A 25,482-nucleotide genomic window follows, 5' to 3' on the forward strand; every position below is an offset into this window, starting at 1 on the left:
TTGTGGAATTCTGGTTTTTCTGGATTAAAAATACTATCAGCAGTTGGATCTTCAAGTGTTTCACTTATTTGTAATAGCATCAGCTTCTCCATGCTGATGAAAAAGTCTGCATGGTCTGGGAGGGTATGCAGACAATAATCAATAACTCTTTGAAAATGTATTACAACACGGCGAACTTTGTTTAGCCAGAACGAATTGAGCTCATCTTGTTGCTTTTCTTTTTGTTCTGCGACACTTATTTCAACATCTTGCAATTTATCTTGTTCTGTCAATAACTGCACACGCTTCTTGTGTTTACGTTCCAGTTCTTCCATTTCCTTTAAACATTCTTCTCTCTCTTTCAGTAAAACATATAACTGACAAGTAATCTTTTGACATTCCACAATTTTCCTAAGCCTTTCGTAGATTTCATGTTTATCTATCTTTAAATCATGAATTTTCTTCGTCATGTCAGTGCGAATGACTCCCACATTCTCAATGAACTCCACTTTAAGTCTAGCTTTTTCTTTATTAATTTTATTGTCACACTCCTTTGTTAAGTTAATCGCCTGATTTTTAAGAAAGGTATAGTAGCGTTCCTTCATTCGGCTTTGTGCTCCTATTTGAACCTTTTCCACATCTAATTTGACTACTTCGTGAAAGGCTTTCTCTATTTTTTTAAACGAGTTTTGATATATATCGGCAAAAGTATGGAACATTCGCAGTATTTTTTCTGAATTATGTTTTTTCCATATTTCGGCCTTTTCATTCCAATATTCATTCATAGCTAGTTCGATTTTTGTTTTCCAAGCGATATCAGCTTCATGAATAACTCTGTCTTTTTCTTTATTTCTAGCCAGGCGATGAGCGCTATGCGCTTGTTGTCCAAGTTCTAGAATGCCAGCGTAATGCAGTTTGCCTAAACATTTACGACTAATTGGTTTCAACACATGTCTGCTTTTGTCAAGATTCTCTTTTGGACACATGATCCAATCACTTCCTCCCCCTTGCATCGGAGGCTCGAGTCCGACAAGAACCTTAAGCTTTGGGGTTAAAGACTTGAACAACACACCCGCCAGCTTATCAGTCATGGTTTTCCTTATCACGCTTTGTGTAGGTACCTTTTGTTCTTTTAAGTAGTACTCTCTTAACTTAGAATTTTCGCTGAGACCTTGCATTGTGCGGTTAATATATTTTTATTTGAGTATAAATAAATAAAATATGTATAAAAATTCAATTACATTGGCAATTATCTTAAATGCCAAAGACTTAACCATAGTAACTACAGCTAAACTTTTTTATGTAGTTTTAAGCCAAAGGTAAGCCTACTTGAGTCATCCAAGAGCCAACGAGTAGCAATTATATGGTATTAAGTCCTCTTTTTGGTATTATAGACGTCTATAATGTGCTGTGATAACTGATATAATAGCATTTTTGAGTCATCACTACGTCCAAGCTTTCTAAATTTTAAGAGCTAAAAGCTAACGTACACACTACACAGCTTTGTCTAATGCATTTAGCAGCAGCGCCGGGTGTGTGTGTGACGCGCCAGCTACCCAAAAACCGGAGCGTGTGAAAAATACTAACGAAGTCGGTGATAACAATAGTATTTGGTCAACATCGACAGATTTATCCAAGAGAAAGTGCATGACTACAATATTAAAAACAAACATATATAACCTTAAATATTTATTAAATAAACATTGAAATAGGGAAACATTAACTTCAAAACTTATGTACGTATCTCTAAACTTAAAAAATACTAAAAATAAATCATTCTATAAGGAAGGTAAGATTCAGACATTATTCTGTTGTGAATGTTAGAGATTGGAGATGTGGCAGCTCTTCGAGGAGACTTCTCAAAGAGTGTGCTCTAGCTTCGGCAAATAAACCGCTTTCTTTTGATAACGGTCCTGAGATCTCTGCAAACTGACTAAGATCTGTCTTAGTCTCAAGATTCCAGATGTCGTTTTTGTCAGTGTTCTTGGTCCCATCCAAATCGTCAGCGAAACAAGCGCACAGGCTGTTATATTCTTCATCATCGCATTGAGTACCTGCGCATTTCTTTGTAGAAGCTAATTCTGTCACAACTTTAGTAGGAGCTTCTTTCCTAGCTTTTTTCACTAACTCTTTTAATGTTACAAGCGGACAAATCTTATAGTCCGGTACCAAGGGCGGCCCGTACTTCATTTTTGTCATGTAGGGAGGCAAAGGATTTGTTACGTATTTCTTTTTAAGACAAACGCATTTTTTGGAGTCTATGTACGAGAGAAAGTTTTCCCATTTAGGTTCCCTTTCGTGGGACAATTCGTAGTCTTTGTCCATTGGTGTAACTTTTTTATTCAATGGTTCTATAGATTTTACTTGATCTGGACGTCTCGTCGGAGTATTCTGTTTGGTTGCCTTACTGACTGCTGACGCGGTACGAATCGAGGTACACGAACAAGTAGGCATTTTACAAAAATGGCATGATTCAGACTTTTTAGTGGAGTACAATTTTTGTAAATCATGAATTTCTTGTTGCACTATTTGCATTATAGAACTTTCCAGTTTTAACTCGTTTAGCTGTTGTGATGGTGTGTACCTTACAGGTACAAAGTTCTCATAGACAAGATCATCTTGAACAATCGTGTCGTCTCCACCACGACCGTTGATGTATTCTCTAATCCTGGATGTGAACTGGTCAAAGTTGTCGCAAGCCGCATAGAGAATTCGTTTATTGACGATAACTGCAGGCAATACTGTAGGACTAGACGTACCGCTATGTTTTGGGCATAAATCGTGATCCACATTGGCCTTGTAACCTTTGTCACAGAACAAATAGAAAGTCTTCGGTTGTGCAACTGGAATCTTAAATGTGTCGTCCTCTTCTTCAGCTTCAAATATATTTACATTAGAAGGCTGTTCGAGTGCTTTGTTTAGTTGCAACAACATTAACTTTTCCAAATTTATGAAAAAATCCGCATTTTCGGGGACAGTGTTCAGAGAATACGACACAAACAATTGGAATTTTTTCATCATGAGGTAGAGTTTTTTCTTCCAATTGCTTATGTGTTCCTGGAGTGCACTCTCTCTTTGCTTTTGATAGTCAATTTCAAAATTTTGTAGTGCTATTTTATCTGTCAATGTAGTCGTTAATTTTCGATGCTGATATTCAGTTTTCTTCCGTTCTTTCAGGCATTCATCACGTTCCTTAAGTGCGACGTAAACTTGACAAGCTAAGGTTAGTTGTTTTAAATAGTGCTTTAAAGTTTCTGTGGCTGTTTGCTTATCTAAATGAATGTCATGAATTTGGTGGCCCAAGTGAGTGCGACAAATTTCTACGTCTTCTATGAACTTTGCTTTAAGTCTAGCTTTCTCTTCCATTAACTTTTTCTCATATGCATCAGTGATGCAGTTTGCTTGATATTTTAATTTCTCCTTATATATGTTTTGCATTTCTTGCTGAGTATCTGCTTTAACTTTATTTAAATCGGCTATGGCTGTCTCATGGAAAAGTGTTTCAATTCTAGTAAAAGATCGTCTATACAACGTAGTGAAGGACTCAAAATCGTTCACAAGTAGTCTACTATTCATGTTTCTCTCGAGTTTGGCAAGTCTGTCCCATTCCTCGTTGTACGTGTTTGTAACGAATTCTCTCCACGTCTCGTCATTTTCTAAAACAGTCTTCGCCTTTTCCATTTCTAATTCCTTGCGATGTTTCTTATATATTATATCTCCAATAAACTCTACACCCTGATGGTTTAGTTTCATCAGTACGCTCTTTTTCACCGGTTTCAGCACTGCTCGCCCTTTTAGCAATTCTTCGGGTGGTACGTACCAATCATTTCCTCCGCCCTTGAGCGAAGGTTCCAGACCTGCAAGCCGCTTCAGTTTCGGAGTCATTGACTTGAAATAGACATCCGCGAGAGCGGGAGTCATTTTCTTTCTTATCACACTTTGAGTCGGTACTTGATCTCGTTGAAGGTAACATTTTCTTAAATAATAGTTTTCGCTCATATTATACATTATTAGTGTTTATATAAATACACAATATCAAATTAAAATCATACCAAACTACAGTAAATCGCATTAATATAACAATTAGACAAGTTTTCTGTCATCTAGCGACAGAAATTGACTTCTTAAGTCAAATGCAATATTTGAGTCATTTTAGACATCAACACAAAAAGTATGCATGTATATTACTTGCCAGCTATCTAATGTATGAAGGATAACAATAACAATAAATTATAATAAACTAGCAAACTCGGCGAAATCCGTTTCGCCACCAATGATTTTCCCTGTTTTCCTGCTTTTCTCTTAATTTTTTCCTGAATTTTCTTTTCTATAAACCTCACGGAGCCCGAGACCTTTCCAACGAATGCAAAACCGTGCAAATCGGTTTGTGCATTCTGGAGTTATAGCGTCAGGAAGGAAAACCCGACTTATTTTTATATAATAGATAAATAAGTTCAATTTTACTAAAAGATTATGTGTGAATACGATTTACACTGTTCAGAACTTGAATGAACGTACCTAATTAAAATCTTACGTAATTAAAGAACCTTATAATGTTGAAGCAAATCTTTATTATAAGCTAAATACAGCAATATCGTTTCAAAACTTACCTTCTCCAAACTATAAATAAATTAACACTACAAAACTCAAAACTTAAGTAAATCAAAATATAACTATTCTAACATATTATTAGATTTTAATGTCATTCTTTTTATTTTGCTCAAAGTCGGTATCTCGGCCAGAAGATTCTTCATGGAAAACGCTCTGTCTCTCGCAAACGAACTGGTCCGCTGATTCATGTACGAGGGCGATATGTCACCACCGACCACTCTGCCCTTACTTGCCCACGCAGACGCGAATGCTGTTGGATCGACAGTCAGATTCAGTTTAGCAAACATTCGAGCCACTGCGCTACCAGAGAAACAAGCGCAGACATTATCAAACTCCAAATCAGTACACTGAGTCCCCACGTCTTTACTATTCTTCTCATTAGATTCTACTAATTCTTCCACCACCACCGGAGTACCTTCTCTCGCTTTTTTAACCAAGTCCTTCAACGTTTCGAAGGCACACACTTCATAATCTGGTATGTTGGGAGGTATCCATCTCGATTGTCTCATATACGGAGGTATGTCTACCAAATGCTTTTTAGTAGATCTGATACAATAGCAAGTTTTAGGTTTCATGTATTCTAAATAGCTGTCCCATGTAGGTTCCGTCTCGTGAAGATATCTTATTCTATTCATTTTAGCTGAAGATACTTTCTGGCTCTGCGCTTCGGAAGAGGATGACGAAGGAATTATTAGGCTACTGCCACTGGCTTGAGCATTTGTAGATGAAATGCTTTTGCTCATATCAGCACAAAGGCATTTCATCTTGTTTTGCGCATTTGCAGATATATCAATACAAATGCATTTTGTCTCATCTTCATCCATTTCCAAGTCTGTTATTTCTTGTTGCAGTACTTGCATTATCGAACTTTCTAGTTTTAATTCGATCTGCTGATCGGACAGAGTATACTGCGCTGGCACGAAATTTTCATAAACCAGGTCATCTTTAACAATATCCTCGCGCCCACGATTGCCGAAAATATATTGTGTGATCTGTGTAGAGAACTGTTCAAAGTTGTTGCAGGCAGCGTACAGGCATCGCTTGTTGATTATTATAGCGGGTAATTGCGAATCTTCAGACGTGCCGCTATGTTTTGGGCATAAATCTCTATCCAAGTCAGTACGGTAACCTTTGTCACAGAAAAGATAAAAAGGCATTGGCTTCGGAACAGGAGCATGATATTCTTCATTTTCGTAATAAAACATACTGTCAGCAGATGGGTTTTCTAACGCGTCATCTATTTGCAATAGCATTAACTTCTCCATGTTTATAAAAAAATCTGCAGAATGCGGTACCGTTTTTAGACAAAACACGGTGAATTCTTTTAAAGCTCTCAGAACATGCAAAACTTTCATATGCCAAGCCTTGATGAACTCCTGTCGATGCTTTTCTTTCTCTTCTTCTTGATGTATTTCCCAGTCTTTGATCACAGCGTCCTCATTGATGGCCTTTATGTATTTATCGTGTTTACGTTTTATTCCTTTCATTTCTTGTGCAAATTCTTCGCGCTCCTTCAATGCAACATAAACTTGACAAGCCAAGTTTTGACAGTACAGAAGTTTCCTTATCTTTCCTATAGCTATACTTTTATCAACTATAATTGCGTGGATTTTATCCCCCATCTCCGTACGGCATTCGCCTAGCTTTTCTATAAACTGTGCTTTAAGTCTAGCCTTTTCTTCCATTAATTTCTTTTCGAATTCATCGTAAAGTGTAGTCGCTTGGTATTTTAAAGATATTTCATATTTTTCTCGCATCTCAAGTAAAGCCTTTTCTCTAGTATCATTTATTACTTCAATAGATGCCTCTTGTAGTAAGCTTTCGATTTTCTCCATTGAGGCTCTATATAAAGTAGAGAAATATTCAAAATCCTTCACGATGCATTCATTATTCTTTTTTTTGAAAATTCCTGCTATACGTTCGCTTTCCTCCTTACAAGCTGCATTGATAGCATCTCTCCATTTTGTGTTGGAAAGAGCAACAACCTTATCTCTTTCCCACTCCAATGCCTTATGGCGTTGTTTGAATACTTTTTCTCCGAACATTTCGACACCGAGATGGTTTAACTTGGACAACACTTCTTTCTTAACTGGTTTTAGTACTGCTCGCCCATTCAGCAATTCTTGAGGTGGTACGTACCAATCACTTCCTCCGCCCTTGAGTGAGGGTTCCAGACCTGCAAGTCGCTTCAGTTTCGGATTCATTGACTTGAAATAGACATCCGCGAGAGCAGGAGTCATTGTTTTCTTTATCAAACTTTGTGTCGGTACTTGATCTCGTTTCAAGAAGCATTCCCTTAAATGGTAATTTTCGCTTAAATTACTCATTGTTCAAGTATATTTAATGTGTGTATTTCTATAAGGTTTTGGAAGATAAAAATATAATATGGTATAGTGACAAGCTTGATAATAGTTATTAAAGTCTGAAATGCCATTAATGCCAAGTTGTTTTTCATTATTCTTCTTTATGATTTCTTTCGAACCTCCTTGTATACGTTTTTAGAAGTAATACTTCTTCCAATGCATGCATGGATTACCTATAATAATAATTTTAAGTTTCTGTTCGGATTTCTGTTCTACTTCAGACCTTTGGAACTTAATCCATCAAAGTAGACCTTTATTGTACCATTTGCCACCTTTCGTGAACTGCGTGCGTGAACAAATCATAAGAGAATACTTATATAACTAACTAGCAAACCCGGCGAACTCCATTTCGCCACCAATGATTTTTTCTGTTTTCCTGCTTTTCTCTTGAAATCTATTAAATTCTTCCTGAATTTTCTTTGCTATAAACCTCACGGAACCTTTCTAACGAATGCAAAACCGTGGAAATCGGTCCTGTGTTCTGGAATTATAGCGTCAGGAAGGAAAACCCGACTTATTTTTATATTTTAGAACAAATAGATCTATTTCGATCACGGTGGCCAATCTGAATGTTTAGTTAGCACTATACATACACTGACTCAGCAGGATATATATATGTTATAGTGCACAAATAGACACAAGTGCAATTCCCCTCTCTCGCTCTCTCACAACGGGTGAGCAACAACTAAATTAAGCACACAAAATGAGGACGAAATATTTATTGAACTAAAAGCTAAAACAGAGCAACTTAAACAAAACAGCGTTAAACTAAAATTGAACTTAAATAATTACTGGATTAAAGAGTTAAAATAAGGATAGACTAAACTTAACATTTCAACTTATATAAATAAATATTACGTACCTATACCTAATAAATAGGACACTCGAGTCACGATAGGTGCAACAATAGACTTAGCTCAATGTGGTACCGTGCATGTGTGCCAATACAGCCTAGCCGAGATAGGCAGTATTGCAATTTAATGCCTAAAATCAGAACACAATCGGTAACATTACTGAGGCAAATGCTCACTGTAACGACTGAAGCTACCCAGCATCTAGTCAGTGGAACTTAACATAATAATTATACTTAACAAACAAAAATAAATCTAACTTCTCTTAAGTAAGCTTAAAAACACATTCAACCTAATCTATTTTACCTATTAGTAATAACTTACTCACATTTCATCTTCTTAAATACATCTTGAAGGTCCGGTACATCATCAAGGATGTTCCTCAGTGAAAATGCGCGGTCTAGGGCGAAAGACTCAATTGGTTGCGTCATGTACGTGGTCGATATGTTAGGGTCTGCCACCACTCTACTACTGTCCCGTGTTGGTACTTTAAACAATGCCGGATCTAAGGATCCAATAAGAGTGTCAGAGAAGCATGTGCATGCGTTCTGGAAATCAATATCAGAACACTTGGTGCCTACGGATTTAGTCTTAGAACTCTTAGATTCAACTTTTTCCACAGCAGGGGGTCCTTTCCTGACATTTTGAACGAGTTCCTTCAACTTCTCAACCGAACACATTTCGTAATTCGGCAGACAATCGGGTGGCGGATACTTCGCACGCCTCATGTACGCAGGCAAACGATTACCTATCTGTCCCATAATCGATTTCGCACAAACGCACGATTTGGGCTCTTTGTAATCAAAATAGCTTTCCCATTTATATTTGTGGATGTATTCTAATTGCTTACACAGATGTTCTGATAATTGTTTCTTCTGTGTAACAGAAAATACAGGGGATACAGGAGGCGGTTTAGTTTTGGCAATCGTTTGTATTTGCGCAGTTTCTTCGGGAGTTACGCACATGCATTCATCTACAGGACAGAAGCACTTCTCAGTAAGTCTTTCAATATTAGCCTCCTGCAATATTTGTAACAAAGAGCTCTCCAATTTTAATTCCGTTAACTGGTCTGACGACGCAATTGGCTTCATAGGCACGAAATTTTCATAAACAAGATCATCTCTGAAAATTGCTACATCACCACGTTTGCCCTGAATGTAATCTTTAATTTTACTTGTGAATTGTTCGAAGTTGTCACAGGCTGCATATAGACACTGCTTGTTTATTATGATGGCAGGTAATTGAGAAGCATTACTAGAAGTACCACCATGTCTTGGACATAATTCTTCATGGAGTTGTGCCTTGTAACCTTTGTCACAGAATATGTAAAACGGTTTGATTGGTGGTATAGGAGTGTGGAACACTTCTTCTTCCGCGATAATACTTTCAGCAGATGGGTCTTCTAATACTTCGTTTACTTGTAGCAACATCAATTTCTCCAGGTTTATGAAGAACTCCGCATATTCAGGAACTGTTTTAAGACTGTAAGAGACGAACGTTTGAAACGATTTTACAAAATGGCAAATTTTCTTTTGCCATGCAGTTACTGAATGCTGGAACATCTCTTCCTCCTGTCTTGCAGCGTTGATTTCATTATCTAAAGTCTCAATTTTTCTTTCCATTTTCCGTATTTGTTTTCTGTGCTTAACTTCTAATTCTTTTCTTTCTTCCGAACCAGCTTCTCGCTCTTTTAAAGCGACATATATCTGACAAGCTAAGTTACGACCGTGAAGGAATTGTTTTATTAGATTAACACACGCGTGTTTATCAACTGTTACATCGTGTATTTTGTCGCCCATCTTAGATCGCTCAATTTCAAGATTTTTAATAAATTCTTCTTTCAATCTAGCTTTTTCAATATTAAACTTTTTCTCATATTCCTCGTAAAGCATTGTTGCCTGTGTTTTAAGGGCGAACATGAACTTATTGTTCATCAATTCCATTGCTTCTTCTTTACTTTTATTAATTGCAAGTACAGATGCTTCGGTAAAAAGAGATTCGAGTTTGTTGAAGGACATTCTGTAAAAATACTCAAATTCGTCGCGAGCATGGACCAACTTTCTCGTATTTTCAGATTGTTCGTTATCCGAAAGATTCTCCTCTATTTGGCGAAATAATTTGCGAAGGACATCCATCCAATTAGCATCGGCGTCAGCGAGTACTTTCGCTCTCTCTTGCTCCATATACATACGATGCTTTTGGTATAAGCCATGTCCAATTTTCTCGATGCCTTTATGACTCAGTTTTTTTAATACTTTTCTTTTAACTGGTTTTAGCACGGCGCGGCCGTTGAGTAGCTCGGCTGGGTCTACCATCCAATCCCCGCCACCGCCTTTAAGCGATGGTTGTAAGCCTACAAGTTCCCGTAGTTTAGGTTTCAAAGACTTAAAGAAAATGCCCGCGAGCGGTGGCGACATGTGTTTAGTAATCATACTTTGAGTCGGTACCTGGTCTAGTTGTAAATAATGTAATCTTAAATTATAGTTTTCGCTTAAATTAGTCATTGCGAATATTTTATGCCATGTATCGCAATTTAAACAAATAATTTTACATAATATAAAAATGTCGCCAATTGGTTGCCAATGGCGACGTCAAAGAGTGATAAGCATAGGGCAACGTAAACGACGCAAAGGCAACCAAACTTCTCATCTATAAAAGCAAAATAGGTTTTAGCCATATGATATTATTAACCGCCGCGCGCCCCTGCGTCGCATGAGTGAATTTTCGGTTATTTTTCTCTCCTTCTCCGGACCGAACCTTCTCCGGACACTAACAGGACAAAAAAAGAATTATCGGTACGCGAGATCGATGCACACGTGATGCGATAGTAACTAACACCTAATAACAGCTTACTTACTTAACTGTTTGACGAGGAACTCGACTAGTTTCAAGCCATGCTAGAGGCTCATATTCATGAGCAACATTCCGCGACACACAACGCGGCGATTGTCGCGCTGCTACTGATTTGGTTTAAAGTTTAGGGAATCTAAGTCATAGGGGGAAGTCCCGTAACGCCGGACGGCACCTAGCGCCGGACACTCGTACTATTCAAGCGAGTATAAAGCAGTTTAATTCAAAATACACGTGAAAGGGTCGCGGGGGGCACACAGGTACAGGATCACGCGCCAGGTCTCGCCAGGGACGCACACGGCCGCGGCTGGAGTAACTGTTTGCTGTTTTAGGCGTGAAATCACGGCGTCACCTAAATATGAATGTAAGTAATTCTAGTATATTTATTCATTTACATTTGAGTGATATTAATAGATAAAAGCAGTACTCGATTGTTATCCGTAAAATGGTAGAATATTATTAGATCTTTTAAACAATTTTAGCAGGTACCACCTAATGAACGAAAAGGTGAGTCCCTTAGCGCCGGACACTAAGTCGTCCCTTAGTGCCGGACAGTAAACATATCGATATTTCTTGTAAGAAATGACGTATTTTATTCTAATTATTTAGTTTTGTTTTAGAGTATAGAAGAAAGAAGATAATTAAAATGAAAGAGAAGAAAAAGAAAGGATCCTGGGAGCCACAGAGCTTACAAACTGCTATTGATAACAATTTGCGTAGTTTGCCTAGAAGACACTGACGAAGACTGGATCCAGTGCTCATCTTGTCGTGTGTGGGTACATGAAGTTTGTAAAGACATTCTAGAGTGTGGAGATGGCTACATATGTGATCGATGCAGGTTAATTTGAAATGTCCGGTGTTAGGGGTATGGCACAAATATACGTCCGGTACTAGGTGCCACTTTTTAAAATTATGATTTTTGTTATCAAAGTTTGATTGATGGTATTAATTATTTTTTTGCAGAGGTTGCATTTTTGTTAATTTAATTTGATTTCTAACTTTGTTATCTAATATAAGTCATAATTTAATAAACATTCCTAAAATAGTTTTTGTTTTATTTATAAATAACCTTAGGTGTCCGCCACTAGGGGACTTCCCCCTACATAATATAAACAAATTATGTAGGGTGTCACGTGTCAAGCAGTAAAACACAAGAGTACCAAGTCAAAATACTTTTTATTTATTACAAAATTATAAATACTTCCACTTAATTATTAAATTCAGTTCTTCTTACAACTAGGTAACCTCGCCGACCGCCATCTGCTGTAGCAGCGTCATCACGTGGCAGAACCGCTCCTTGATCTCCGTGGCGGAGCGGTGCGGGAGCAGCTCCCTGATGCGCCCGAACACTTGCTCGGAAACAGCCTCTCCTTTTAGGATTTGTAACATCGTTTTATCTTCCTCTCGCGTCCAACTACTCATCTCATTTTTCTCAATTTTCTTAGGCTCTATACTGACTACGGTCTCCAACTTGGCCTGCTTGGCCTTAGAACCCTCATCTTTCTTCTGGCACGTGTGACTCTTACTGTCTTTCCTCTCTCTCTTCTGCAAGTTCTCACTTTTGTTCTCCGGCTCCTTCTTGCACGCCTTACTTTTATTATTGCTTTGAGACTTTTTGGTAGTTTTAGGGCTCAATAAGTTAACTGTGCAGTCTTTGTGTTTTGTGTTGTCGTTCACGTCTTTAACACTTTTCGTGGGGGACTTGAGTTGTTTTTTAGGCTTTTTAGGTGGGATTTTGCAGTTTGCTTTAGCGTTTCGTTTGGGGGAGGATCGTTCGTCGTCGGAGTCTGGCGGGGAGAGCAGCGTGTGCGTGGGCGCGAGGCGGCGCGCGTGCACCCGGTAGGGCTCCTTGCTGTACGGGTACGTCACGCTGGCGCCGCGCAGCAGGCGCCCGTGCTGCAGGAACACGCGCCCGTGCAGGTACTACGGGAATAGTATATCCAACATTAGATTCTTATATTTACAACAAACTAGTACAACTACAAGTATATACCATAATAGAGTTAAACTTCCCTTTATTTCTCTTTCAGAATTTATCTAATAATTGTTAATTCTACTGAATGATTCTTCAAATGACAGGTAAAATAATACACTCAAACACACACGACATGGAACTACATGCAAACGAACCAAATAAAATAAAGTATCAACAAAATTTTAATCACGACAAAGGTGATGAAATGATGATAAAATAAATAACCATCAAAACAAACAACAAATATATATTTTTAAGTTAATACTAAAAAGCTAACGATTTAAATTAAAGTTCCTATTATAAAAACTGCTACTGAAAAAAATATCGATCTCACTATCCATTCGCTTAAGCAACGCAGCGGGAACAAAATACGCAAGAAAAAAAAACACCTCAATTATAATAAATATGAAAGCTGTTACTCACCACAGTATCCAAAGACTCCTTGACCTCAAGCTTCCTCCGTCTGCTGTCCGTCTCATCGTCGAAGTCCCACACGTCGTACCCTTTGTCGCTGGTGAGGAAGCTCTCGTCTATGAGATCGGTGCCCGACTCGTACAAACTGGAAATAATAAGGTACCAATTAGAACTGGTATATGGTACACAAAGCTGTGCGGTGATCGCAGAGTAGAAACTATTTGCCTCAGTCTTTTGCCGCGTAAACTAAAGACTTCTCGTAAGAACTGACTAAAGACTCGTGAGACGAGGAGAGGAGGGACTCTTCATCATGAGCAGCTTGCGCTGCCTTTTCTGTGACTCGAAACCAGTAGAGCTTTTCTTCATTAAATTACGTGAGTAAACCGTGATTTTTTTGTTAACAGACTACGCGTTTGCTAGAGACCGATCAGTACAACTTTTTAATAAACCTTAGCTTATTTGCAATCCCCACCTCGACTGCCAAGCATAGAAATTATGGTAAGCTAGAAGAAACCCATATTTCAGCAGTAAACTCTCACGCGCTATTGATGGTGGACATAACACAGAGGTAAGTACCTTATTGGCTTAGATTTTAAGCGGAAAATATCGAATAACTTCTCCCGACTTGGGCGAGGCGAGAGGGAGTGTCAGACTCTTTTTTACTAAAAACCACCGCGTTACTACTCCTGCTCTTTGAGCCGGAGCCCCGAACCTTGAACCTTTATACTTACTTTGCTCGACCGAATGAATAACTTAGTGACTAGTGACTTAAACTCCAAACAACAGAACTTACCTATCAGGAGGCCGTTCATCAGGGAACAGCGACTTGAACATGGTGGCGAGCCGCGGATGGGAGCGCAGGTGTGGCAGGACGCGCGCGCGCATCTCCTCACTGCTGCCACTCTCACTGGTAATCGCGCGCAACACCTTGCGCAGGACCGTCGGCTTGCGAGCTAATGTAGTCTGAAAAAATAGGTGTAATTTTTTTAAAATAAGTCTACCATAATTTTCATTGAACTTGTATTTACCAATATGCAATACATATAGCAGACCTTAGTTGTAGATGGCAGCACTATCTTTGTATTCCAAAAAGACTAGAGCTCGAAACCATGAGTATGTAAAATAATATTTAGAGCCCAGATACAGATTTTTTGCTAATTGAAGTCTACTAACAAAATATGGTAACGTCCCCATCCCATCTTCAAGTTATAATGTCTCCCAAATTACAAGTTGTGGTAATTGAGAACATCCTTATCTATGGATATTTACAGAAACATTCCTACTTGTGACTCTTTTTACTGTCTATTCATTATTTCTCTCACATACCCAGAGAGTGAGTGTTAATTAATTTAATGAAGATAATTTGGCCTGTTTCCAAATTAGGCACATGACATCTAATTGAATTAGAATTAACTTTTTTAATTTTGTTTGCACATGACTTCATAGAAATAGGTGAATTTGTTATAAAACTCCTAAACTTAAAATATTATTGACAGTCTGTTTAGTATTTTAATAGACAATTAGTAAGAATATAAATAAGTCATAGCCAAACTAAAACAAAAAAGTAGCAGACAATATTATGCTACCAAATGGTAGTTTTTTATATAAAATCTAAATGAAATGGATAGATTAATTTTTATTAAAAATGATGTGAATATTCTGGTTTCACACAACACAATTTTTTCCAGCAAAATAATAATAGAAAAATACATGAGGTTTGTATTTAAGGATAACATTTACAGGGTAAAGGGAGAAGGAAATACAAAATTTCTACTAAACTACCAAGCCACAAAATGTACCTATACTAAAATAAATCATATTACAAAACAAATAGGCAAACTATTCGCTTAGCAGTACCGTAATATTACTCATAATACTTACTTGCAACATTTCTATGAAACCAGTCATTTGCACTAACATGAAATGGTCCATGAACCGACCAACTTCTGCCGCTTGTCCTGGCTTCAGAAACAGGAGAAACTCTTCCACAATATCCTTATGCTCTTCACCGAATATCTCCTCAATTTTCTTATACAATTCAACAGGGGTTTCCTTAGCGGGATCAAATGTCTTCAATATATTTTGAAACTGTACAAACTTATTGGTAGGCACCGATGGGTTGGAGGAAAATCTTGTTTGTACTTTTGTGTAGTAGGATTTAACCAGAGCTGGAAAAGGATTATTGCATGTAGAATTAAGGGTGTTGTCAATGAACAGTCCTCTTAATTGTATTGCTACTTAATTAATTAATTTTTAAACATGTCCCGTTCCAATCTCATATTTTCCAAATATCTTTTGCATGAGATATGAATGTGCACAGCTGCTATTTGATGTGTCATAATTTTATAAAAAGAAGTTAGAAAATAGTGAGGTTATTTATATAAAGAATAGCATTTGAAGTGCATCATTATGTTGTATGACTATATTGTGAATATCCTACAATGATGAGTTGGAAGTATGTCAGAATCTTGATAGTATGAAAACAGTTAGTCTTAGTTTACAGTAATTAATCTTTTGACCTAAATACGCAAATGACAAAAAAATATACACATCTATTATAAGTTTCGTGACCTAAATTCACTTTTAAACATAACATGGTATTTTTATTTTACATTACATAAGAGGAAATGCTGCTATATAGATTGTCATCTAGTGCAATGTTTACCTGTCTCTATAGCATTGCTGTCAGGTTTAGGCGGTTCAACTTTTTTCTTGGTATTTGTTTTGCCCTTGGGTTCCTTCTGTGCTGGTTTAGCAACCTCCTGCGCAACCTTCGGTGGTGGCGGCTGAAACAATAACATCATAAGGTCATGTAAATAGATCACGTATCTTAAAAACATGGCGACACATTTATATTGTCCTTCGTGTTCATATGATACATCGCCTATTTAAAGACCACGCTTTCAATAAATATACAGAATTTCACACGCAAACTATTCTGAAAGTATTTAACCTGGCTCAGAATCACGTAAATGGAGTTATCTCACATGAAATTACATAAAATCATCAACTACGTTTCATCACTTACCTCGGGCTGAATAAAGGGTTTAGGAAAATTATTTTGATTGAAAAAGCTTGTGCTCGGTTCAATTTTGTTTCCAAAAGCATCCTGACTCTCCCTCGTAAACAGAATGGGCATAGAAGGCAGCATCTGGAAGATCTACGATCCACCCGTGCAATGAAGTCTCAACTGCACAGCACCACGAACACGTACAATATTTACATGATAACAGCACTTAGACTCAACACAACATAAACACCTTATAAACTTTACTATAAACAAAGAGATTTTTAAGAATTATCTGATGTATAACACATTATTGTTTTGATTTTATCCAAACAACACAAGCCATCGAAAGAATGGAAACATTTTTGACAGATCGAGGACGCGAAATCGGGCGGGCGGAGCGCGCGCACGTTTCATTTTATGAACTTGCCAACAAACTTTATAAATATTTTTAAAGTTACATTTTTATTTATAATAAATAGTATAAAATAACACGAATACTCCATTTTTATCTCTGTAATAAAAACAATAAATATTTTATGGTAAGAACAGAAACGGAGTTTACAATAAAAAAGATTTGAAGTGGTCGTTTTGATCTTTCGTTCTTCTTGCTTTGCACGTCAGAAAACTTTTCTTTTTTAATGTTTTTTGCGGAATATTTGATATAACTATTTCTTAAATAAATTGGGTAACACATTCATATAGGTAATCCCAGCATCTAACTATTATTTTTTAGATCTTTGAGATTTATTATTACAAAAACCCGGGACAAAAACACTAAAGAAAAGTCGTACTGATTATCATGAGTATGAATTTTACTTGTTTTATTTTTAGATATTTGAATAGTTACCTAGTGCCTAGGGTATTTAGGTCAAAGGCAGTCAAACCTGATTTAAATTTATAATATCAAATTTCTAGCAAATACTAGTTTTCGACGTTTCGTGTGATAAAATTATTTCATATAAATTCGTAAGTGGCTAGGAGAAATTAAGCTTCAGGTTCCGTTAGGTACTTTATTTGAAATTACACTAGATAATAATATGTGTACCTACTTAATTATGATCATCGTCATACACGAAAGTGTATAACGATTGAGTAGAATTTAATTATTTTATAATCACCCCTAAGTAACTACATTACATTCCCATGGATGTCGTCAGAGCTGGCTACACTAGGTACCTACTTAGAAATCACAGTCACCTTTGTTTTTGGGAAAATCTCTATCTAATGACTTCTCCCGCTTTGGGAGAGGCTTGAGAGTGTCAGACTTACTAATTAAAAACCTCCCCGTTTCTAATCCTGCTCAAAGAGCAGGTAGGCAGGCTGCTAGGTAATGCTCAGCTCCGGGTTTCTAACTCACCTGCGGCTGCGATGAGATTATGACAAATCCTAAGAATACGGAATACCTCACATTCCTATTTATTTAATCTAGGTATTTATTAGGCAATAACCTAACCCACCGACCTGTAGGTACGAGTCGAAAGCGCCCATTATTTTTATAGTGAAGGGCGCCTTGCCTCCTGCGCAGTAGTATAGTTACAGGCAGGTAGGTAGGCAGGCAGGCAGGTAATGGTAATGGATAATGATGACAATTAAAAAGTACAATTTGATACTCTATGAATTTTTTGCGTGCTTGCGTGTATGTTCGTTTGCCTTTCTTTTACGGTTATATGCTATATAATTAGGTACGCCTGAGGGCTATACTCTTGAAACCAATCTCAATGTCAATGCAATTTTAATCCAATAATTATTTAATGTCAAAACTATACAACCCTAATCGTAGCTGTTAAAATAGCATTCAGAGTACGGAATATAAATAAAGCCAAACTCAATAGATACTATTTAGTTCATTCAATATCCACGCGATACGAATGCAATAGGCGCTAGTGTTACAACTGAAGAGAATTTTTCACAATGTCAATATCGTTCGATGGGAATTGGATTCAAGAGTAAGCTCCCCTGGTTTTTGAGTTAAATAATTTGATAAATATTGGAGTTGGATCACATAATTACCTTCGAAATCTAGTGTTATACAGTACTTTTGAGTTTGCCTTTTATAATATAATCATGAGCGAAATGTTATCCAATGCTGAACAAATCAGAGAAGCTTCTTATTAAAGCGTAGGGATAATAATAGCTTCCCTGCTTCGAGTGCTAAAAGTACCACGCTATTCAGATCCTTTGAGATTACCTACAGTTACCTAAGTCGCCAAAAGCTTAGACAAAGCCGAGCGCACACAGACTGCTTCAGGCTCTTTTTTTTGTAGTTTTTTGTAGTTGGAGGACGTACTTATGTACCAACTCAATTCCAAAATACCAACTACAACATTTAGCCACTAGTGCTGATGCCCGATATGGAGCTGCGGAAGACCTAACGGAATGCCGGGACTCCAGCTCGAAGGGCAGGAGTAGGAATGGGATGGTTTTTAGTCAGTAGGTAAAAGTCGGACGCTCCCTCTCGTCTCACCCAAGGCGGGAGAAGTAATTGCATGATTTTTTCACCTCAAACATTTACATACCTAGTTTAAGTACTAGCAATCAGCCAGCTGCGTAGATTCCCAAGTCAGGTTTCAATTAATTATTCAACAAAAAGGTTGGGATTGAATTAATAATGTCACAGCTACCTAGGTAGGTAGGTGTAGGTACTATGACTATGTCTACAAAGTCTCAGGTGTTTCGAAAGACTGTGATCAGATCAGACCATTCACTATTCAGATCCAACAAGATTAGGAAACTGAATGGTTTTCGAATTGAGAACGCGTTCAATAAAACTCTACAAAAATCTTAAAATCGTGAAACAAAACTTCTTTCACCTAAATAAGTTATTGACCTATTAAGTGTTAAGTAATTTAGATAATATCGTGTTGGCCATTACCTAAGCAATTACTACGAAAGGATTACGGTAAAGTAACCGTAACAGCTACACGTTGCGTGGCCATTAACGCCCATGTTTTCAACGTTTCGTTTCGACAACGTATCGTAAACTCGTAGTACTTTAATTAGACCTTCAAAACTAAATCGCGTTGTCAGCAAACTTTCAATTTCCAAGTACATAGTACGTCATTGTTACTGAAACTATAGTCAATTGTTGTTGTACCATCCGTCGTCAGGTAACGCCATCGATTTTATTTATTCTTTGGCTGACCGTGGTGACTTCCACAGCTCGAAAAAATAACGCGGAAATTCAAACATTGTGGTGTGTTCGTGTTTCAAATTTATTTGTGTACCTACTATGGTTGTTTTTTTCAGTTGATAGTGTTTCAACAGATAATTAAATAAAAATGGCGGCCATTCTGCCTACTGGATTGCGAAATGGGGTGAGATTTTCGTGATTTATTTTATAAATGCACTGTGATGTCTTTGTGTTTTTATACTTGCATGTACAATAATTATTTATTAAAGATTTTTTAAATGTATAATTAAAGTATTCTTATTATGGGTTAATACAGAGTAGATAATTAGGTCTGTACCTACCTATGATTTAAATTTAAATGCTTATAATTAAAATCCATTTGAATTAAAACCATGCCAGGTAATACTCATCCATCTTGATATTATTATACGGTCGGAAACCTACATCATCAGAGTGACATTTGCAACTATTTACAAGTTCGCTGAAGCGAAACCGCAACCGCAATAATACACTGTAAACTAGGATCAATTAATTAATAACAATTAAATAATACCAAGTACTTTTCAGTAATATAATTAGGCATATCTGTTAAAAATATTGTGGCTCTAACCTTGCAGAAAGGATGTGTGAGTAAGTAGAAACAACGAGTTTCCGTTTGTTGGTCTTCGGCTACCGACCTTACCTACTTTGTTTTAATTAATTAACTCGGTACCTGTGTACTTAAATATTTTTATGGCATTTGAGGAACTAAATATGTACGTTATAGATAATTGTACGAATAACAATAGATTTAAGTATCTACCTACAATACCTACATACGCTGCGTTAAGATTATTTTAAGGAGTACCTAGATAGAGGCCTAGAGTAGGTACCTATATTTTAGTTTAGTTGACATTATTGCACATTTGCATTTTCCTGAACACAATTCCTTTTGCATCCAATTTAGGTGTACTTTGCCTATGTAAATAAACCAAACAAATATGGCACCGAGTTCACTTCAGTAGTCCTTTGTGGCTACAATACGTTCAAAGCATTGATCCATGAAAATGAACTGTATCGACGGCATTAAACGTATTACTCATTTCAGTGTCACTTTTCAAGGCCAATGCAAAAGATTTAGACCAGATTTACTGTTAAGATACCTAAAATACTTTTACTAGTACACTGAAATTAAAAACATTCAGACAATCGATTAATTCGATAAACAAAGAAATCGAAATTCACGGAATCGATTTTCCTTTACCGATTTCCGATCTGATTGATTACAACGATTGATGATCGGTATCCTGTACCTAAGTATCAACATTCAACAAGGTATTTAATGCTGCTGGATGCGTTTCTAAGGAGATTTAAGCACCTTATTGATCAAATGTTGATATCGGCCTTGTGTAAAGGAAATGAGGTATGAACTACGGTTTCTTACATCCAATGCTGTAACGACGAGCAGTGTTCATCCACACGCGATCTCAGTAGCACTCCAAAATTGATCGGTTTGTGTTGAGTTATTTCTTATTTAAAATGGAAGAGGGCAGTAAGGAGAACCCTGCCTGTGACCAAGAGAACTGTGATGAGATCGTGACTAAGGAACAGGATGCACCGACTGACATCGTTTGTGATGAAGTAAATATTCTCCTGTATTTTTATCGTAAACGTGGTTTTCAGACGATTTCTCAATAATCGTACTCCTTTTTCAATTGCGTGTTTTTATGGGAAAATCATCCTATGACTTTTCTCGCTTTGAGCAACGCAAGAAGGAATGTCAGACTCTTACAGACTACCGCGTTCCTACTCCTGCTTTTCGAGTCGGAGCCCCGGTAAACCCGCTAGGTAGTCCGCAGCTCCGAATCAGGCATCAGCCCTACTGGGCCCAAAACCATTGCTCTAGTGTTTTTTATTTCCGAATCGTAACCGCGACGTTTTGCAAAGCAATCATTGTACAAACCGTGTAGTTAAATGCCTAGCTTCGCGAAATCACATACGTATCAGCGTTCCGAACTTAGGTGTCCCGTAATGATTAGGTATTGTACCTTTATCTACTGTAACACTCTTTGATTTTTTTTTTTTTACTTTTAATGGGTCGACGTTTGGCCGCTATCTCACCTGATGGTAAGTGATGATGCGGCCTACGGTGGAGCACGTCTGCCCAGTAAAGATTATTATTATTATCTCTGATATACGGTAAAGTTTCAAATCCAAATCCAAAGTAAACCCAATTTCGTTTCTATTATCTTGACTCACACATCTTAATTGTAGCTCTACCTAGGAATCTAAAAGTCCGATACTCGTCCCGGCTATGATTAAGTACTATGTAGGTATGTATTCGATGAAACCTAATAAAATTATATTATCTAGGTATCTCTATCTATCTACATCTGCCTTGGTCTAAATAAATAATAAACAACTATTTTCAACTCCTGATCATAAAATATTGTCTCCAGATCAAAGGGCTGGACGCGAACAGGTATGCGACGAAGAAGACGGTGGCGCAGGGCATGCTGGACATCGCCCTGCTGACGTCCAACGCGTCGCAGCTGAAGTACGTCCTGCAAGTCGGTCCCAAGCACGAGTTCTACACGCTACTGGTGGTCCTCATCTCTATATCCATCGTCCTTCAGGTGAGAATAAAAAGAAATGTCTGTTTCCTCGTCCCGTAGATTTTATTGTTCAATTTGTGAGATGCTTCTATCAGACCTGGGACAGTTGTGTGCAAATCAAAACAGAATAAGTGTATCCTTAAACACTACCTACATAATTATTATGTTATCTGCTTACTCACGTAACTGTTTGAAGAGGAACTCGACTAGTTTCAAGCCATGCTAGAGGCTCATATTTACAATAGCATCGCGATAATAGCCGCGTCGTTTATCGCAGAATGCTGCTCATGAATATGAGGTGCGTTCAAATCAAGAGTGGATTAGTCGGACATACTAATAGGCAGGTCCTATTCAAATATCAGCAGCATCGATTACACCATATACCCCACACCAGCCAAGAAAGAGCTAAACATTGACTTATCCACCAAAAATACCTTCAGAATAGATAAGGTCTCTTAACTTCAATTCACCTTCAGTTCCCTGAACTCTTCAAGCAGTATCCAGGTGTTTAGGTGGCGATGGGGTTCGTGCTCCTCACTCTGAACCTGTGGCGGGATTGCTGGTTCCACAGGCCGCGGCACCGGACCTCCGCCCTGAACATCAATTATGGGACCACCGCCACGGCTTTTATCGTCACTGTGCTTAACGTCCTCGTGTCTGCCTTCGACTCCTCGCTTGCTAGATACCAAGACTTAGAATTATAAGACCTATATATTAGTAGGCTGATATAGTTCATGGAAGGTTTTAATTTTAGTGCGGTTATCAGTTTTTACAGCGTCAATTTCAGATCTTTCTTTAACTCGTCTAATAGCCCTAAAATTATACCTACTTTACGATACACGATATTTACATTTCTACCTAAAGAAAAGCTTCTTTTTATGATACACGAAATTTTATAGTTTGATTTCAATTTTTACCGGATTGTTACTACAAAGTAAAACTTTAGAAGGTCGGAAAGTAGGGATCTCTACATATGTGATTCTTCTATTGTTTTCTTATTCTGTCTGTTAAATTAAATTCTTAATCGATATCTGAATGAGAACGTAGTTCAATATTTCTGAAGTATCATTTCCGATAAAATTTTCCTCCACATCGATTTCAACCCGCATGAAACCGTTTCGAAAGTAGTCCATCCAAATGATATTTCCACAAAAGACCCAGTTCGATTGGGTAATGCCTTGTTACCGTAATAATACCTAACTATATACATAATAAAACAAGGTTTTAGAACGGAAACAACTGGATGTTACCTTCAGTACCTTCGTTTTTCTACAAACGGAAACTTTACGTGTAAAAAGGAACGGTTAGTTAGGCGTTTACATGCGTGGATTAAATAATTTTTGCCTGCGTAGGTACTCAAGTACCAGGATTTGGAAATATTTTGGTAGGAATAGGTGATCTTAAAAAGAAATCTGTACTTGCGTTTAGGTACTTATTTAGTCTACAATTATTTTCTTTTAACGGATTTGTATTTGAAAACTACGAGATTTTCTCCACATAAGCGTGATTCCAAAACCAATACAAAAATCCTCTTTTGTTTTAGCTTCTCGTTGGATTACTATTCGTGGTAATCGGGGGCTTGGACCTGAACGATCATGAGGATCAACCGTCAGCAGTCATCCTCAATGACGTCATTGTCATATTTATATTCGTCATTTCCGTTATAAACATCGTCATTTCCGCTTTCGGCATAGAGTATTCGAATAATCCTTTAGTTTTGGAAAGATTAAATTATATTAATGAGCAATATCTACGAAAGAGTAATTTTACTGGACATTAGTAATTGTCTATTTAGGATAATTCGGTGCTATCTGCTAATGGTATCTAGGGAATTATTTTATTAACATGCAACAGAGTCATGCAACAGAACATACCCAGTCACATTCGGTATTATTTTCTGAAATATTCACTAGATGTCGCCGTAGAGATGGACGTTCTAATAGCGTTCTGCATTTTTGTTTTGTAATTTTGTTTTTTAATTTTTTACTTTTTTAATTGTCAGTTTAATTTATTTTCGACCGCGGAAAAGAATCTATTATTATTTTTTATTGAATCTTAGAATTTTATTTTAATTTACATAATAATAAAGAATGGTAGGTAATAAAATAGCCAAAATGCGGATAATAATCAACATTGCTAAAATTATAATAAGGAAATAATACAACTATAGTTAGACCGACATATTTTACTTAAAATTATTTAAAATTTTAGGTATTATATACTTATTTATCCTGCTTCATGGTCTAAATTACCTATTTATTAAAATTAAAAAGTCTGGTAACAAAAATTCTACTGTTAAATAGTTTTATTGCAACACTTTTACTATAACTAGTGCCTCTATTTGTACTTTAATCATTTTGCCAATCATTTTCTTAGGTCTAAAATATTTCATTTACCTGTTGCATTACTTGCATGGAAGACACACTATAAAACATCCTAGGTAGTCACTCCTTAGTACATAGTCTTTTCACCTGATTAGTTTTCTTCCATTGTTTCTTTATACACTTATATTTTTTTTATATATTTTTTGCTAATTAATTATTTTTGATCACGCAGGCAAGCGCGGGAGTCCTGGCACTAATCATATCCTCTTTGGACGGTGAAGCCGACCATAAACACAAGAAGCTAGCTGATTGGTTGTACCACACGTCAGTAGGCATGATGACAGGGGTAGTGTTCTGTGACGTCATCAAAATGACATTTGGCCTAGACCCCGCGCTTTCCCTGCAAGATTATCTTGGGAATAAAACCTCAAGCTTATACGATACCTTCTTTAGGGTGCAAAATACTACGCATTAGTTCGATCAGTGCCATTGAATCTGATTATTAGAATACCTTTGTTACCTTATAGGTACCTACAGCTTCTCATCACAGCGTTTTCATGATACACTTCCATTATCGGAAATAATCTCATATACCTTTTACTGAAATAATCTCATATCTACCTAAATATAATTCAATTATAAAATCTTTTTGTGTTATGCCTTTTTTAATATTTTGTTTCAGTTTTTTTTTATTTCAGTTTTTTTTGTGCACATTTTTATTTTTTATTTTGTTTTTTTTTTCATGCATAGGTGATTTCAGCAGTAGTAGCGGTAGTGCTCAGCTTTATATTCAACATCAACCATCAGCCTGACCAACGGAAAGCAGAATTATTAAACAATATAAGTTTAATATTCAAAGTATTCAGTATTACTATAAACATCATCATCAGCATATTCTATTCAATGCAAATCGACACTGATGCACTCTTGCTTAGTCAGACTTAATTTTTTATGTTTTTATTTTGCAAATAGCAATTCTGTTGAAGTATTTATTTGTCTATGCCTATGAAATTGCCGTTTTATTTTTATAGACATTTAAAGTTAAAAAAATCGTCCCTGGTAATTTTAATAAAATATTATTTCTTTCGATCAAATTAGGCTAATTTATTTAATGAAAAAACGGTAATTTAATAGAAAATCCAGTTTATAAAAAGTATTTTATATAGCTAATAGACCATCCACTACAATACTTCGTTACCTACTTATGTAAATCTCAGTTTCAACCATAGATATAATAAAATAGATGTTATGTATGATATTTCTGTAGTTTCAACAATCAAATTTATTTTGTATTATTATATGTATAGATTTAATGACATACGTTATTAAAATTATGAATTCATGATATTATATTATTATAATTTAGAAAATAAATAACCAC

The 25,482-nt window shown here is 36.7% G+C and overlaps 3 protein-coding genes and 1 long non-coding RNA gene across 9 annotated transcripts; 2 read left to right on the top strand and 2 right to left on the bottom strand.

The window, feature by feature from the left end:
- Positions 1–1,653: 1,653 nt before the first annotated feature.
- LOC118266505 (uncharacterized) lies at positions 1,654–4,110 on the bottom strand. The gene has a single exon (XM_035579980.2). It carries the CDS (start codon positions 3,985–3,987, stop codon positions 1,783–1,785), a length of 2,205 nt encoding a protein of 734 aa, XP_035435873.2. The 5' UTR covers positions 3,988–4,110; the 3' UTR covers positions 1,654–1,782.
- A 6,692-nt stretch (positions 4,111–10,802) lies between these two features.
- On the top strand, positions 10,803–11,699 carry LOC118274088 (uncharacterized). Its single transcript, XR_007705423.1, has 2 exons — positions 10,803–11,018; positions 11,275–11,699. It is a non-coding gene; the product is annotated as an uncharacterized LOC118274088 (long non-coding RNA).
- A 112-nt stretch (positions 11,700–11,811) lies between these two features.
- LOC118266423 (uncharacterized) lies at positions 11,812–16,444 on the bottom strand. The gene is made up of 6 exons (XM_035579876.2): positions 16,072–16,444; positions 15,709–15,829; positions 14,925–15,211; positions 13,837–14,006; positions 13,053–13,188; positions 11,812–12,577 (listed from the first exon to the last, which is right to left on the bottom strand). Exons 1-6 carry the CDS (start codon positions 16,192–16,194, stop codon positions 11,891–11,893), a joined length of 1,524 nt encoding a protein of 507 aa, XP_035435769.2. The 5' UTR covers positions 16,195–16,444; the 3' UTR covers positions 11,812–11,890.
- Positions 16,445–18,902: 2,458 nt separating this feature from the next.
- LOC118266177 (ninjurin-2) lies at positions 18,903–25,246 on the top strand. 6 transcript variants are annotated; one of them, XM_035579573.2, is made up of 4 exons: positions 18,903–19,160; positions 19,300–19,367; positions 21,622–21,798; positions 24,334–24,840. In XM_035579573.2, the coding sequence occupies exons 2-4, from the start codon at positions 19,332–19,334 to the stop codon at positions 24,574–24,576; spliced, it is 456 nt and encodes a 151-aa protein (XP_035435466.1). In that variant the 5' UTR covers positions 18,903–19,160; positions 19,300–19,331; the 3' UTR covers positions 24,577–24,840. The 6 variants fall into 6 exon arrangements, with proteins under 6 accessions (XP_035435466.1, XP_050550737.1, XP_050550736.1 ...); XM_050694780.1 differs by lacking the exons at positions 18,903–19,160; positions 24,334–24,840 and adding an exon at positions 23,321–23,705 and having other exon boundaries at positions 19,167–19,367; XM_050694779.1 differs by lacking the exons at positions 18,903–19,160; positions 19,300–19,367; positions 24,334–24,840 and adding exons at positions 20,364–20,803; positions 23,321–23,705.
- The last annotated feature ends 236 nt before the right edge of the window (positions 25,247–25,482 follow it).

The sequence above is a fragment of the Spodoptera frugiperda genome, chromosome 7 (genome assembly GCF_023101765.2).
Source record: "Spodoptera frugiperda isolate SF20-4 chromosome 7, AGI-APGP_CSIRO_Sfru_2.0, whole genome shotgun sequence".
Taxonomy (NCBI): domain Eukaryota; kingdom Metazoa; phylum Arthropoda; class Insecta; order Lepidoptera; family Noctuidae; genus Spodoptera; species Spodoptera frugiperda.

Bases quoted from the DNA above. Each gene is read 5' to 3' on its own strand.
- LOC118266423 (XM_035579876.2), bottom strand. From the start codon at position 16,194: ATGCTGCCTTCTATGCCCATTCTGTTTACGAGGGAGAGTCAGGATGCT. The intron at 15,830-16,071 runs GTAAGTGATGAA...TTATTGTTTCAG, and splicing joins AACCCTTTATTCAGCCCGAG to CCGCCACCACCGAAGGTTGC. The intron at 14,007-14,924 runs GTAAGTATTATG...CTATTTTTTCAG, and splicing joins GTTTCATAGAAATGTTGCAA to ACTACATTAGCTCGCAAGCC.
- LOC118266177 (XM_035579569.2), top strand. From the start codon at position 20,702: ATGGAAGAGGGCAGTAAGGAGAACCCTGCCTGTGACCAAGAGAACTGT. The intron at 20,804-21,621 runs GTAAATATTCTC...TATTGTCTCCAG, and splicing joins CTGACATCGTTTGTGATGAA to ATCAAAGGGCTGGACGCGAA. The intron at 21,799-24,333 runs GTGAGAATAAAA...TTGATCACGCAG, and splicing joins CTATATCCATCGTCCTTCAG to GCAAGCGCGGGAGTCCTGGC.
- LOC118266505 (XM_035579980.2), bottom strand. From the start codon at position 3,987: ATGTATAATATGAGCGAAAACTATTATTTAAGAAAATGTTACCTTCAA.